At 43.4% G+C, this 15,131-nt stretch overlaps 1 protein-coding gene across 10 annotated transcripts in view; it reads right to left on the reverse strand.

The window, feature by feature from the left end:
* Positions 1 to 15,131, reverse strand: part of Unc79 (unc-79 homolog, NALCN channel complex subunit) — a 271,086-nt gene that overhangs the window by 13,540 nt on the left and 242,415 nt on the right. For all 10 annotated transcript variants that reach the window (XM_045155122.1, XM_004649317.2, XM_045155118.1 and 7 more), the window contains 6 exons: positions 14,361 to 14,438; positions 9,129 to 9,218; positions 6,562 to 6,737; positions 5,474 to 5,660; positions 4,025 to 4,222; positions 2,261 to 2,338 (listed from right to left, as the gene is read on the reverse strand). In XM_045155122.1, coding sequence (XP_045011057.1) covers positions 2,261 to 2,338; positions 4,025 to 4,222; positions 5,474 to 5,660; positions 6,562 to 6,737; positions 9,129 to 9,218; positions 14,361 to 14,438 — 807 coding nt within the window. The remainder of the gene's footprint in view (positions 1 to 2,260; positions 2,339 to 4,024; positions 4,223 to 5,473; positions 5,661 to 6,561; positions 6,738 to 9,128; positions 9,219 to 14,360; positions 14,439 to 15,131) is intronic.

Here is a 15,131-nt window from a genome sequence, read left to right on the forward strand (position 1 = left end):
TCTGATGTTCAACTAAAGTGAACAAAGTGTAATACATCATTACAATAGACTACTCCTCAAAAATAAAAATTAGGGCTGGAGAGATGGCTTAGCGGTTAAGCGCTTGCCTGTGCAGCCTAAGGACCCCAGTTCGAGGCTCGGTTCCCCAGGTCCCACGTTAGCCAGATGCACAAGGGGGCGCACACATCTGGAGTTCGTTTGCAGAGGCTGGAAGCCCTGGCGCACCCATTCTCTCTCTCTCCCTCTATCTGTCTTTCTCTCTGTGTCTGTCGCTCTCAAATAAATAAATAAATAATTTTTAAAAAAATAAAAAATAAATAAATAAAAATAAAAATAAAAATTAATGGCTGAGTGAAACATGCAATGGCATGAACTAATCTCCATATCAGGATTATAAAAGAAAGAAGACAGAAAATATATGTATGGTATGAATACATTTATAGAAAATTCTAGAAAGTTTAGACTAAGCACAATGACAGAAATTATATCAGTAGTTGCCTGGAAGTGGTGGAGTAGAGAAATTGTAGGTGAATAGAAGAAACTTTTGGAGGTGACAGTTACATTCATTTTCTCCATTTTGGTGATGGGGATTAATATAGTAATATATGTCAAGGCTTACCAAGCCACAAGATTTAAGTATGTACAGCTTAGCACATGTAAGTCACATTTCAAAAAAGCTATAAAAACTATAATCAGAGCTAGCCACACCTTTAATCCCAGCACTCGGGAGACAGAGGTAGGAGGATTGCTATGAGTTCAAGGCCAGCCTGAGACTACATAGTGAATTCCAGGTCAGCCTGGACTATAGTGAGACCCTACCTCAAAAACCAGAAAATAATAAATAAGTTTTAAAAACCTTAAAATCAGTATCATCCAATTGTTAGCTTCTCTCATAATATTGGCTTTTTCCATACCAAACTAGGTAAGATATACCCTCTCCTATTTAAAGCAATCACCTGTCCCTTTTCTGGTAAGTCCCTGAAAATGGGCTCCTTTTCTGGAGCTGAGTGTGAGTTAACAAGCCAAGGGTCTTAATCAAGAGTGGAATAAACTAAGAAGTGAAAGGCCAGTTATAAGGGTCCAGACCAATGCATTGTGATGAGTGGTGGGAACGGCTGCCCAGGTAAGAGGAAAAACAAGTGGAAGATAAAGTAGGAGGAGACCCAAGAAGAGAAGGAAAAATGATCAGTGGAACAAAGAGGGGTGACAGGAAGTAAAAGAAAGGAGCTAGAAAAACAAAGGGACATGGAAGCCAAGTTCTCCTTTACCCTTTGATCTGGTATCACATTGGGCTGCTCTGATGGTTCTGGATAAATGACAGGTGCTTGGGTTACCTCCAGTTGCTGTATAACGATTTAAAATAATAATACTTAAAACCAAATGAAGGGTGGGAAGGTGTACTCTGAGGTATTGTCCTCACCCCTCTGGCTGCCCCTGCTGCATTCATAACCCCTCAGTGAATATTAATAACTCCACTGAGGAGTTCACTTCAGAGGGGGCAGAAAGATTGTTAGAGCCACACGTTGGGACGTTATGCACACAGACATTGCCTCTTCCCCATAACTGATGGCCACCCCCACAAAGCACCACCCACAATCACCAAGGAGGGTCCCTGCAGAGGAGGGAGGACAGGGAGGAGGCTAACCATACCAACATGATACCAACATGGCTGTATACACGCTGAGTATGTACATAACAAATAAAGAAAAACATGCAAAAAATAATAACCCTACTGAGGAAGGCCCTCAGTGGACTGGGAGTGAGGGAGCGGGGACATGATGGCGTATAACCAATATGTAAGATGTTCATACAATAAAGTTCTCAATTTTAAAAAATCAGCCTATCAAGTTTTAGGAGGAAAATGAAATGAACTGAGAGAAACCATGTCAAACAATTCCAGATTAATTTCTTTGGTTTTTCCAGGTATCTTTTGCAGTGAGGTACCACTTACGGATCTGTATCACACACAGTCATCTCCAGACCGATGTTCCCCGGTAATAATAGCTTTCCTCCTGTGTTCCATGCAGTTGTGGTCTGACATGGAAAACCAGGGGGCAGTGGTAGAGCCAGAGCCAAAATAGCATGATAACCATTAAGTAAAGCGGTGCTAGAATAATAGCCTAAGCCTTCCAGCCCCAACTCTTCCTGTTAAACCTAAACCCATTTTATGTGCCTCTTCAGAGCACACATGCAAAATCAGTCCACATTTGTTCTTTAGCAGTATGGGATGTTCTATGAAAATAATCATAAGATTTCCTACCTTAACAAAAATAGTTGAATTGCATTCTTGCAATGCCTCCATTAAACTAATCACATGGAGACACACCATTTCTACCATCTGAAACAACAAACATGAAAGTCAGTTCACACCCTGCCAACTGGAAACGTGCAAAGCAGTCAGGACCGATGCCCTGCACTTAGGAACATAAGGAGCACGGAGAACTCAGGTGTGGTCTCCTTTCACCTGTACAAGTGCACACATGGAGTGGACTCACAGACAGCTTCAGAGGGTTTGGAACTGTCCTTCCCACTCACTCCACTCGGGACTGCCCACAGAACTCAGGTGCGCCTTTTACTAATCTACCTACACTGTATCGAGGATATGAGGCCTACCTACCTTCATATTCCTCCACAGCACTCTCCTGCTAGTGTCTTAATCTTTCTCCACCTGTAGGGAGTCTGTGGGGAGCAGCTCCGCACCGGGCTGCAGATCTGCCTCTGAAGCTTGTTCCCCAAGGCTGGAAGTGCCTGAGGCTGGATTTTAAAGCCTCCAGGAAGGTTTTACCAGACTAACTCATTTGGTTTAACAAAAACTTCAGAATGAAAACAATTAAAATTCACTTGTAGCATCATCTGCAAGCAACCCACTGTCAACATAATCATTTGAAACATCTGCATGTCAAGAGGAATTTGGAGGAGGGGCATTATCTATATCAAAAAACTGACAAAAGAAGAAAATAATTAACCTCTAGTTCTGTGTAAAGCCCTACTTACACTGCCTCAAAGTAACATAGTTAGCTCTTTGATCTCAGAGTTCTCTTTTACTCATAAAACTATGGTTCAATAAATGTAATTATCTCCATAGCATCCAGAGCTGTCTGTGAACCCTAAAAATGTAAGTAAATATCCTTTACATTGAACTCAAAACCTCTCACTCTATAACATCTTTGGGGAAAAAAAAAAAAGTGCTTCTCTGGAGGAAATATATACTTCCCTTCTCTAAGAGAGCTAAAAGAAAGTATTTCTTAGGTTAATAATGAATGAAGCAAGCGTGCCCTGAATGCTTTCTGTGCACAGGGCAGTGTGCGGTTTCTGGTGCGCTGGACTCATCTGGTCTCCTGACTCCTTACAGACGAGAACTACATCAACAGGGCTCTGGCTGTCACTCCCACAGCTGAGACTAGCCCAAGGGATCCTCACACATTCCTGCCACACGCTTCCCGCTAGATCCAGGAGGACCAGTCCACGTCTGTGCAGTGAAGCAGGCTCAGGCTCACAGTCCCCAGATGTTTTGTGATGCAGTCTGGAGCAGACCCTAGGCTTTAAAACAGGTTTGAGGGCTGGGAGCAGCTGGAGGATGGCTTGTGGTACAACACGGGAGAGCAAGGCCCTTGTGGGCCTCAGTTCTGGGCAGAAGGAACTCCTGTGGTTCGTCTGCTCTTACACAGCAGAAAGACATGGCCCAATGGCTAAGGTTTTCACAAACTGCTCTGAAATCAAGGCTTTTTTCTCTTAGTCTTCTGTCCTTATAGCACGGAAACATTTTAGAGAAAGAAGTTTCATATATTGTTTAGTGGTATTAGGTGGAAAAAAATGTTTGCTTTGTACTTGCTTTGAGGTTTTAAAATATTTATGGCATACACTACAATATTTTGATACAATGTATGTTCTGTGGCAGGCAGGGCGAAATCAGAATACTTAGCATATCCATTTCCTTGCACATTTATTTGTGGGCTTTACGTTGGGAGTGGCCTAGACATTTTGAGATTCTATCCTGGCCTGGACAGGAAGCTGGCAGACTCACCACTTTGTTGTGGGCCATTAGCTGCAGGATGCTGGGCGTCACTCTACTCCAAAACTCCAGGGCCGTGAGGATGGCCGTGAAGCTGAACTCATTCTGGTTTTGGAGGTTCGTGGCCACGGCACTCTGTTCGCAGTACACCGTCCAAAGCTGAGCAAAGATGAACGCGTGGAAGAGGGAGCACATGTGCAGCACAGAGGTCTGGAAGGGAAGGAGAGAGCCAAAGTGCAAAGGGACTGGTTACCTCAGTCACAGACCGGCCATTTGTCACCTGAGATCCATCTGCTCTTCTCTGTCAGTGGGAGTATGCGCAGAGAACAAGCCTCTTCCAAGAGAGGGCACTTCAATGTGCAGAATATATCTACCCATTTCCCTTGTCCTTTTACCAAACTGACATTTCCATCTCTAAACCAGGTTAGAAAAAAAATTATATTCTACCATTTTAGTATATTTCCTCATTGATAAAATAGAGATAATAACAGTAGCCTCTTCAAAAAGGTGGACTTAGGAGTCAAGGAGGAAATACATGGGAACACAATGCCTGACACGTAATAGCCATACTGGCAGAACAGAGAGAGAGAGAGAACTACCAATGTGCCAGTGGAAAGCACACATTGCGTGGGCACTTACAAATGCCAGGGACAGTGCTGAGGACTTTTCATAATTCTCAAACCATCTTCCTGCCTGCTTTACAGATAAAGATCTGAAGCTGGGGGAGGTGAAATAACTTCTTCAAAGTCAAGGTCATCATCAGGGATCAAACACAGACCTGAGTTGAAACAGCCGGGACTGCCTGCCAACACCCCTAGGGGAACCTCATCACACAGTCAGCTTGGTCTGTCCTGAATCCTACCTGCTCCCAAACCCACACTCGGGGAAGGGCTCTTGGCTCCTTGTAGCTGATTTGTGATGTCTGATGTACACGTGCAAGGCTCGTGGTGGATGTTTCCTGGGGTTTACTTCACCCTTAGAGCGCATCATCTGTCTCTACAATTCACAAAGCTCCTTTATGTGGGCTGATTCCAGTGTATGCTTTACTGAGCTCCACACTGGCCGACTTATTGTTATGTGTGTTTTCATGTGTCCTGAGAGATTTCAGTTGAAAAGACAGCGTACAAAGACCTAGTTAGAGCACACATGTTTCTCCTCTTCATCCTTGTATCCCTAGCCTTTCAGTTCACCTCGTTGCTTTGAGACAGAAATGCCTCCGAAACCCATCCTTATTTGTCTCTATAATTGATCTTCATAAAAGTGAGCCAGAAAACAATTTTCAGGGGGAGAAAAGACAGTCTGGAATTTAAACAACTTTAAATAAGGCATTAGCACAAAGTTGTTTTTCTGCCATCCACAGGAGGGCAAGTGATAAGATGCATTTACTTCTCAGAAAAAAAGCATAATTGGCAGATAAGGGTTTCCATTAGCAATTTCCATTCACATGCAGAAATCACTTACCTTTGATTGCTCTGGAAATCCAATCAGGATAACAATAAGATGGTCTGCAATGTGGGAACCCGCATCCAGAGGTATGGGAAGGCAGGGAGAAGAGGCATTGGGACATACTGCATTATGAGTGAGGGAACCCAGGAGCAGCCAGGACAGCAATCGGATGTGGGAAACACACTCGATGAATTCTTTAGGTCTGTCAGAGAAGAAGTGTTAAAGGTGGTTTCATGTTTTCTCTTTGGTTGGATGCCCAGCCACTGCTTACAAAGGAAGAGATTAACAATATGTTCCTATAGGCAATTATATAAAGCAAAACATCAGTCAACAGCGTGGCAACCAACTGATCTATCTTCTTTTCTTGTTTTCATCCTCTGATCCTGGATTTCAGTTTCTTGAGCCAAGAGCAGACTTTGCTGGTTCAAGATTAAGGACCATTCTCCCATAGGCAGGCTGCTCCTAAGTGGCTTCTCTTTCTGAATCCTTTCCTCTCCTCTCATTAGAAGCGTTCTCCCCAGACATCGTCAGGAAAGGGGAGGGAACCGAGGAGCAGACATTCACCAGCCACATTTTCCTGCTCACAGTTTTCTTCTCCTGGCCCACACGCTTCCTCCTCAGGATGGTCAACCAGCAAGCCTAAGCCTGCTCTGAGCTCCCAAGGAACCCAGACAGGCCCGCCTGTGCTCTTGGGCCTGGGCAGGGGCTTGCACCCCCTTGCATTCCATCTCATTCTTTCTATGACTTCTGTTCCAACAGCCAGCTACTTGAAAGCACAGGGCACCCAGCGCTCCATGCATACCTATTAGCTGTAGACTAGCTGAGATCCCGTTAAAGTGGCAGTGCTAAGCTTTAAGCCTTCGCCATCTACGAGCATGACTGAGGCTTTTATAAGTACAGAGCAAATTTCTTTCGCTGGCAGCACGTCACAAAGTGTTTGGGGTCAGCGAGCAAGAAGAGGGTGTCCCTGAGTTATATGTTTCTAGCCCATCATGCCAGCCTGACAAAATTTAAACATGTCCACATGCTGTGGTTGAGCCTTGGGGAAGTCAGGAGGACACCAGCCTTATTCGCCCTCACTTCTGGGATTATAAGGGTCTTACCCTTGCTGCATTGCAGAAGGAGGGTGGTACAGCCAAGGCAGGTAGCGGATCACAGCTTTGTTATCTCTATGATTGCCCCGAGAGATTTCCATTGCGGCGATCTGAGCCAGGCCAACTTTGAGATGTCCACCGAAGGTGTCTTCATGCAGAGGCTGGGAGCAGGTCTTCATGTGGCTCTGTAAGACCGAATGACACTTTGTAACTTTGGCAGGTATCTGGAGACATCCCAGGGCACTCTTTTAGAGGGTCAGGTTGTCTTTTCTCCATCCTGCTCCTATCAGCACTCCAAGCTCACAGCGTGCCTAAACATTGGCAGTGGCTTCATAGTTGTTCTCAAGACAAAGGTAGAAATGTGTGGCGGCCTACCATTGCAGGCCCTGCAGCACCCACTGGCCATCCTAGGCTCTGGCCCTACTGGCTTTGCTGTTCTGACAGAAACGTATTCCTGTCACTCTCACAGAGCAGCTCAAACTTCCTCTAGGAAGCACCCCCCCCAACACACACACATAGCTCCCTGGCCAAATCGATGCGATTATCTATACTTTATAGCAACTGTGAAAGTTCCCATCCCCCTTCAGCTTCTACAAGTTATTAATTGAAGCCTCCCTCTAAGGAGACTATAAATCTAATGAGAGTAGCTACTCTGTCTACTTTGGCTCACTACTGCCCCTCCAATGCCTAGAACCATGTCAGGCACACTATATTTGTTAATTATTTTTTTAAAAAATATATTTTATTGGGAGCCAGGCATGGTGGTGCATGCCTTTAATCCTAGAACTTGGGAGGCAGAGGTAGGAGGATCACCATGTGTTTGAAGCCACCCTGAGATTGCATAGTGAATTCCAGGTCAACCTGAGCTAGAGTGAGACCCTACCTAGAAAAACAAAACAAAACAAAAAAACTTCATTGGGCTGGAGAGATGGCTTAGCAGTTAACCTCTTGCCTGTGAAGCCTAAGGACCCCAGTTTGAGGCTCAATTCCCCAGGACCCACTCATCTGCCTCTTTCTCTCTCTGTCATTCTCAAATAAATAAACAAAAATTTAAAAAATATTTATTTATTTATTTATTTATTTGAGAGGCAAAAAGAGACAGAGAGAGAGAGAGAGAGAGAGAGGGAGAGAATGGGCATGACAGGGCCTCCAGCCACTGCAAACGAACTCCAGATGCATGCACCCCCTTGTACATCTGGCTTCCGTGGGTCCTAGAGAGTCAAACTGGGATTCTGTGGCTTGGCAGTTAAATGCCTTAACCACTAAGCCTTTTCTCTAGCCCCTGTTAGTTAATTTTTAAAGCTTCCTTTGCTCAGGGACTTGAGACTTAGGTTTTAGACCCAGTTCTGCTCCAAGACCTGACTTTTCCAGCCTGTTTCCTTACATGCATGGCCACAGGGTTGGGCCCAAGGATCATCACTGGTCTCTGCCAGTATCTAAGCTCAAAATGTTTAGCAGTCAGTGTTGCCTCCCCTTCATACGTCAAGGTCACTCAAGTATGAGCGACCAGATTCAGCGATGAGTAACCAGCACACGACCAAGTTATAGGGGAGCTAACTCGGAAATGATTGGGTTAAGACACGAGATAAGTGTCAGCCTGTGTTGTTCTCCTTCCCATCCGACAGATCTGTCAGTACAGCAAGAAGCTCTCTGATGGCCCACACAGAATCTAAAAACTGGGTCCAGTGAAGAAAGAGCCGTACTTTTAGCTGATGGAATTCAGGGATCCCTAGGCTCCTGCCTAGCCAAAAGGGATCATTGGGAGCCAGATCATAACCTGCCTATCTCTGAACCATGTTTGGATTCCTGTCTGCTGTCTGTCCACCACAGCTTTTCTCTCCTCTCTCAGGCCATTAACCCTGTACCTTCCAACTTGGAGCACAGCAAAGAAGTGGCCTTATGTCAATGACTCATTCTACTCAGCCCTACAATCAATAAACTCAACAGCTTCACTGGGATTCGGTCTGTATGCAAACTACACTTGTTTAATCCCCCTTCCTCAATCATTTTCTTGAGGAAGACAGCTTCAATGCAGATGGAAAGTAACAAATGGCTTGTGCTTTGACAATGGGCCACATTTTAAGAAGCCCTGTTTGCCCATGTTTTTTTTTTTTTTTTATCAACCCTGTATCTCTCAGGCCAAGAAGGGGTCCTGTAGACTTGTTTGGCGAATGAGGAAAGGGAAACACGAGGCAGTGACTCACAGTAACTCCTGACCTCACCACTTATTTGTAATGTGACTTGAACCCAAAGATGGCATCACCCCGAGCCTCCGTTTCCACATTTGTCAAATGGGGCTGACTCTGCGACAGGGACTTTGTGAGAACAGAACAAACGGCAAAAGTAAAACCACACGCGAAGCTTATGCTGTGTGAACACCTTTATTCCCTCTTTCTGTCTTTCTGTTTGTCTGCCTGTCTGTCTTTCACTCTGTAGAAATGGACCCCAGTTCTTCAGACTGCACAGTGTGACAGATGCCTCCCCAGGCAGCGACACTTTTCCACCTGGTTTGTTTCGTTCTCTGGAAATGTCTGTGTTTTGTGAACCTAAGAGATGGGTGGGCAGAGGCAGCTTACCTTCAGTTTGGTCAGGGTGTGCATGTCTGCCATGAAGTCCAGCACCTCACTGACGTACTGCCGCATGCACTCCATCGCCGCCGTCCCACACTGAAACACAGGGACAGGGCTCAGCCACAGCTCCGCTCTGCCCGCCCGCCGTGACTGCCCCACCCACTTGTGCACTAGGGACCTCTTTTGTTTCCTGTTATTTCCTGCCTGCTCCACTGTCCCAGCACATCTGTGATCATCTGTCCAGTTTGCACAGAAATGGCTCAAAGGAAAGAAACAAGGGGGCCTAGGGAGGCAGGGTCATGTGCTATTTCCAGTGGGCAATTCTGCTTGTTTTTAAACTGGTCTGAATATGAAATTCAGTCTATATGATACCATTATCACTCCAAATCGACTGTTAGTAGGGTGTTACTCTAGTGATATCTCAGATGCACATAAAATACACGCTACCAAATTTTACCACCAGAACCTCAAGTATCTCTTACTCCATCTCCCCTTCCATATAGAACACTGTTTGCTGAGTTCAAAATTCTCATTTTCAAGTCAAGTCCCAACTCAACTTTGTATGCATGATAGGTGTACTGCTAAATAGACACATGGATTCATGTCAAGTTCTTGTTAGGGATAAACTAAGGAAGGAAAGCGGTCACTTTCCCCTCACACACTTCAAGTGTCTTTGGATATTTTTTGAAGACAAGAAAGCACGCTTGTGTTTCAGGTTACTGAATGGCAGGGACCTGCTCTCTCGGGGCAGTGCAGTGAACCTGGGACTCGAAGCAAGGGAAAGGGAACTGGGCCGCGGCATCAAAGCTCTGTGAGAGAACCCACACATCAGGCTGAGCACAATATGGATCAAAAGCTGGCAGGCTTTGAAGCCCTGTGAATACTTGGCTAAAGGCCTCTCTGGGCTTTCTTTAGGACAATCTGGAACACTGCAGACTTAACTAGCTCACCCAGGGGCTCTCATTTTCCCTTACTCATGTAAATCTGCACAGCACTGAACTATATCACCTCTTCTCTCTTCTAGAATGTTACGCTTGTCAGTTCTTCTGACAGGATAACAAACAGTAAAATGAGGTCTTTGGCAGTCTGTCAGAGAGTTTTCCAAGCATTTCGTATGTTCTAAGGTTTTCTTCTTTTAATTTAAATCAAGTGAAGGAATTATAAAAGGTTATTGTGCTCTTGCTTTTGCAATATGAATCCTTCGGTGCAAAAAGGGATTTCCCCCCGATTTATTCCATTTTCTCTGACCTTTCACACATCATGCAAATAGAAGCATAGTCTCTGCTCTTGAATTTCTTGAAAGGGATTTGTTTCTTTCATGGGCAATATTTTATACCAGTTCAGCTAGGCAAATGTCACAGAAAATAATTACTAGGAACATTATTATTCAATATTTGCCTTTTAAGTATGAATTCCAAGAAATGAGAGCTAAGAATTTACTATCACATTGTTACTGTGTTCAAGAGACTATAAGTACATCTGGCAAAAGCCTTAAAATCCATTCTATGCTCAGGAGAGTCAGGGAGGCATCTGTGCTGATAACACACAGCTTATCTTGCTAACCTTCCCCTTTCACTTTGTAAAACATAAATTCAATTTTAGATATATTATTTTAGTAAACAAAACAAGGACTCATGCTCCCTATGTTTCATTGGATCTGTTTAATTCAGTAGGAAAACTGATAAGAAAGGAGTTAAATACAAACTCTAACACAATTTCAAACATGAATTGAAATAAACAATATCTAATTATTCAAATACATATGATTTAAAAGTTATATGTCTTAGGTAATACAAATAGCACATACTCATCATTATAGACAATTTAGAAGACACAAATTACTAAAAAGAACAATTAAAATCACCATAATCCTAATTCCTGTCTTCCACTTGAGAAAACTAAAATTTTCTTCCAAGTTTTCTTCTCAATGCATATAATAGAAACACACATCAATTTCATAAGATTGAAATAACCTTCTAACTTTCTTTTTAAAGTCTATCAAAAGCATTTTCTAATTAAGTATTCTTCAAAACCCTTATTTGCTACTTACATAATAGTCCATCTTATGGCTATTCCTTGCTTTATTTAAATAATGTGGTTGACATTGGACATTTCCTTTGCTCCCACATCTTTGCTATTTTCAATGGTGCTTTAATGGATATGTTTATATATAAGTCATCTAGTGTCCATTTTCCCAAACATATTCCCGGAAGTACATTGTCAAACTGCCTTCCAGCAAGGCTGGTTTCACTACCACCAGTAGCTTATAAGAGTGCTTGTTTTTCTTCACCATCAGTAAGTTAAATCAAGAAAAATCCATTGATGGGGAGGAGAAATGGGGAGGCTTTAGCCAAAGGGCACATACTTCAATTATGTAATATAAGTAAGCCTCAGGGCTCTGCAGACAGCAAAGTGCGTAAAGTTAACAAGGTAGATTTGCTATGAGGGTTGGTCTGATGTAAAGTATTATTAGGTTTAACATATAAATAAGTAATTGAATTAGGAAGGGAAACTTTTGGAGATGATAGATATGCATAGAGTATAATGGTGGTTGGCTCCACAGTTATAAACATCTCCAAATTTGTCGAGTTGTGTACCTTAAAGATGTACAGTTTTACATGTCAACCAAACTTTAAAAGTGATTTAATAAAGGGACTGGAAAGCTGGGCGTGGTGGTGCATGCCTTTAATACCAGCACTCGGGAGGCAGAGGTAGGGGGATCACCGTGAGTTCAAGGCCACCCTGAGATTACATAGTAAATTCCAGGTCAGCCTGAGCTAGAGTGAAACCCTACCTCAAAAAACCAAAAAATAAATAAATAAGGGGCTGGAGAGGTTGCTTAGTGCTTAAGGCACTTGCCTGCAAAGCCTAGGGACCCCTGTTCGACCCCAGATCCCATATAAGCCAGATGCATAAGGTGACACATTTGCAAGGTTGCACATGCGCAAAAGATGGTGCACGTGTTCAGAGTTCAATGACAGTGGCTGGATGTAGGGGTCTTTTAGCCTGTCCTAGTAAAAACTTCCCATTTGAAGAACATTTTGTGATTTTGCTGACACCATGTTTTGGTAATAAGGGCATCTGTGCTTATCCTAGAATTCTGGGAACAGAGTTTGTGATGTCTGCTCTCTTGTTAGGGAAGCCTTCAAGCTGGTCAGAATGTCTCCTGCTTCTGATAGAGAGAGTTGCTGTCTACTTCGTTTTGTTTAAGCCATTATCTACTAACTCTACATACACCTTGTACGCAGAGCTGTTCTAATGAAAGTTCTGAAGGCTGCTGCCTCTGGGCTTCTGTGCAGAAGAAATTGCCTGGAGTCCCCTCGTTTTGTTGACTTGCTCAGTTTCTTGGCACCAGTCATTCAGGTCCTGGAAACAGGTTCAGCTGGCACCAGAAGGTGATGACACTAACAGCTAGAGGCCCTGGTGCACCCATTCTCTCTCATAAAAAAGCGATTTAATAAAAGAAAAAGAAAAACCTACTAATTAGCCATTTTAAAGTATCTTTTTCTTTTGCTTTATTTAATTTATTTATTTGAGAGAGAGAATGGGTGTGCCAGGGGCTCTAGCCTCTGCAAACGAACTCCAGATGCATGTGCCACCTTGTGCCTTTGGCTTACGTGGGTCCTGGGGAATCGAACCTGGGTTCTTTAGCTTTGCAAGCCAGTGCCTTAACCACGCAGTGAGCCATCTCTTCAGCCCCTTGTTTTATTATTTTTTGAGGTGTGTGTGTGTGTGTGTGTGTATGACATATGTATGTGTGAGTGTGAGTATAGGCACACATGTTGCACAGTATGCCTGAGGAGGTCAGAGGACAAGCTCTGGTGTCAGTCCTTGCCTTCCATCTTGTTTGAGGCAGGGTCTCTTGGCTGGTTGTTGGTCTGTGTGCCAGGGGTAGCTGTCCCGCGGAATCTGGGAGATTCTCCTGTCTGTACCTTCCATCTCCCCGTAAGAGTGCTGGAAGGACAGACGCTTGTGCCACTGCATCTGGCGTTGTGTGGTTTCTGGATAGCTGAACTCAGGACTTCAGGCCTGCATGGCAAGCAGTTTATCCATGGAGCCAGATCCCCATCCACTTTGTTCTGAGACAGGATCTCACTGAGCTGGATCTTACCAATTAGGCTGCACTGGCTGGCTGGCCAGTGGGTGTGAGGGATACTCCAGTCTCTGCCTTTCTAGCACTAAGATGATGAACACCTACCAAACTGCCCAGCATTTTTATGTGGCTACAGAGGATCAAACTTAGGTTCTTATGCTTATGAGACAAGGACTGTACTGACTGAACTATTTTCTGAACCTTTTAACTAGCCATTTCATTTTTATACTGTCAGATATATTTTTATATTTTATTGTATATTTTTATTGGACTTCATTTTTTATTATAGTTTCAATTCATTGATTGTGAAGGTAATTTTTTTTCCTTTGACTAGATTATGTGCTGGTCACTGGAAAGGGCTCTATATGAAAATCATATAACTGTTTTTATGTTGTTGTTGTTAGTGGTATATTTACCTTGTTCTTATTATTTTTTTGTTTTTTTTTGTTTTTTTTTTTAATTTAATTGAGAGCGACAGACACAGAGAGAAAGACAGATAGAGGGAGAGAGAGAGAATGGGCACGCCAGGGCTTCCAGCCTCTGCAAACGAACTCCAGACGCATGCGCCCCCTTGTGCATCTGGCTAACGTGGGACCTGGGGAACCGAGCCTCGAACTGGGGTCCTTAGGCTTCACAGGCAAGCGCTTAACCGCTAAGCCATCTCTCCAGCCCTGTTGTTTTTTTTTGAAGTAGTGTCTCCCTCTGGCCCAGGCTGACCTGGAATTCACTATATAGTCTCAGGCTGGCCTTGAACTCACAGCAATTCTCCTACTTCTGCCTCCAGAGTGCTGGGATTAAAAGTGCTCACCATCACGCCCAGCCCTTTCTCTTAGCAATTTTGTCGTTATTGTTGTTTGTTTTTATTTTTGTTTTTTGAGGTAGGATCTCACTCTAGCTCAGGCTGACCTGGAATTCATTATGTAGTCTCAGGGTGGCCTCAAACTCATGGCCATCCTCCTACCTCTGCCTTCCAAGTGCTGGGATTAAATGTATGCACCACTTTCTTATTAATTTGATAAACTTTTTTATATGTTAGAGATTTTTTTCATAACCATATAGGTGGAAAATACTGAGTTCTAAAACCTGCATTCCTAAACACCCGTTGTATGAAATATGAACACACAGATGATTTGGTCAGGACTTACCCCAGGTACAGAGGCTATCATCTGCTTGCTCAGGATTGTGGACTCAGCTAGTTTGGTCCCAGCATCTGCACAAATAAACTGATAAAAAATTGAAAGGACAATTATTTCTAAAATACCTGGGCAGTAATAAGTAATTTATATTAATGTTATATAATATATAATAAAATATATTTATATTATATTATATTTTTCTTTTTATTAGCATGGCTTTAGTTTATTACTATTTATTTTCACATATTCTACCCTGAAAACCTCAGACTTGCTAGTCACGATAGTTCATCACATATTCTGACTTTACCCAGAAATCCAAGTGGTACTGCAAAGGTGCCCTCAATCAAGGAAGAAAGGCTGTCAGTTATTCTGTGTGTGCTGCAGCACTTGACAATTCTTATTGACAGACATTTCTGAATTTTCACTATTTCTATTGTTACAGCATATCCTCAAAATGAAAGCAGGAAAGCCATTGGCTTCAGAATGTTTCTTCCCCTCCAAGCACCTTTGATGTCTCGTCCTTCATCCCTGACTGACTTCATTCACATGTATCCTCTGTGCCAAGAACGTGCAACTATTGCCCTGTGCATGTATGAAGCCCTTCACGCACTGCCGCTGTAACTGTGAGCATATTACATTACGGTGGCCTGAGAGTGCTTCTCAACCTGCCGGAAGATCTTCCAAAGGTCAGGCGAGACAGACCTGATCTTCACAACTAGCTCAGTGCATGGTATCCTGGAGGGTGTCTGCAAGATTTCAAGAATCATTCAATCATTTACC

This window comes from Jaculus jaculus, chromosome 7, assembly GCF_020740685.1.
Source record: "Jaculus jaculus isolate mJacJac1 chromosome 7, mJacJac1.mat.Y.cur, whole genome shotgun sequence".
NCBI classification, from domain to species: domain Eukaryota; kingdom Metazoa; phylum Chordata; class Mammalia; order Rodentia; family Dipodidae; genus Jaculus; species Jaculus jaculus.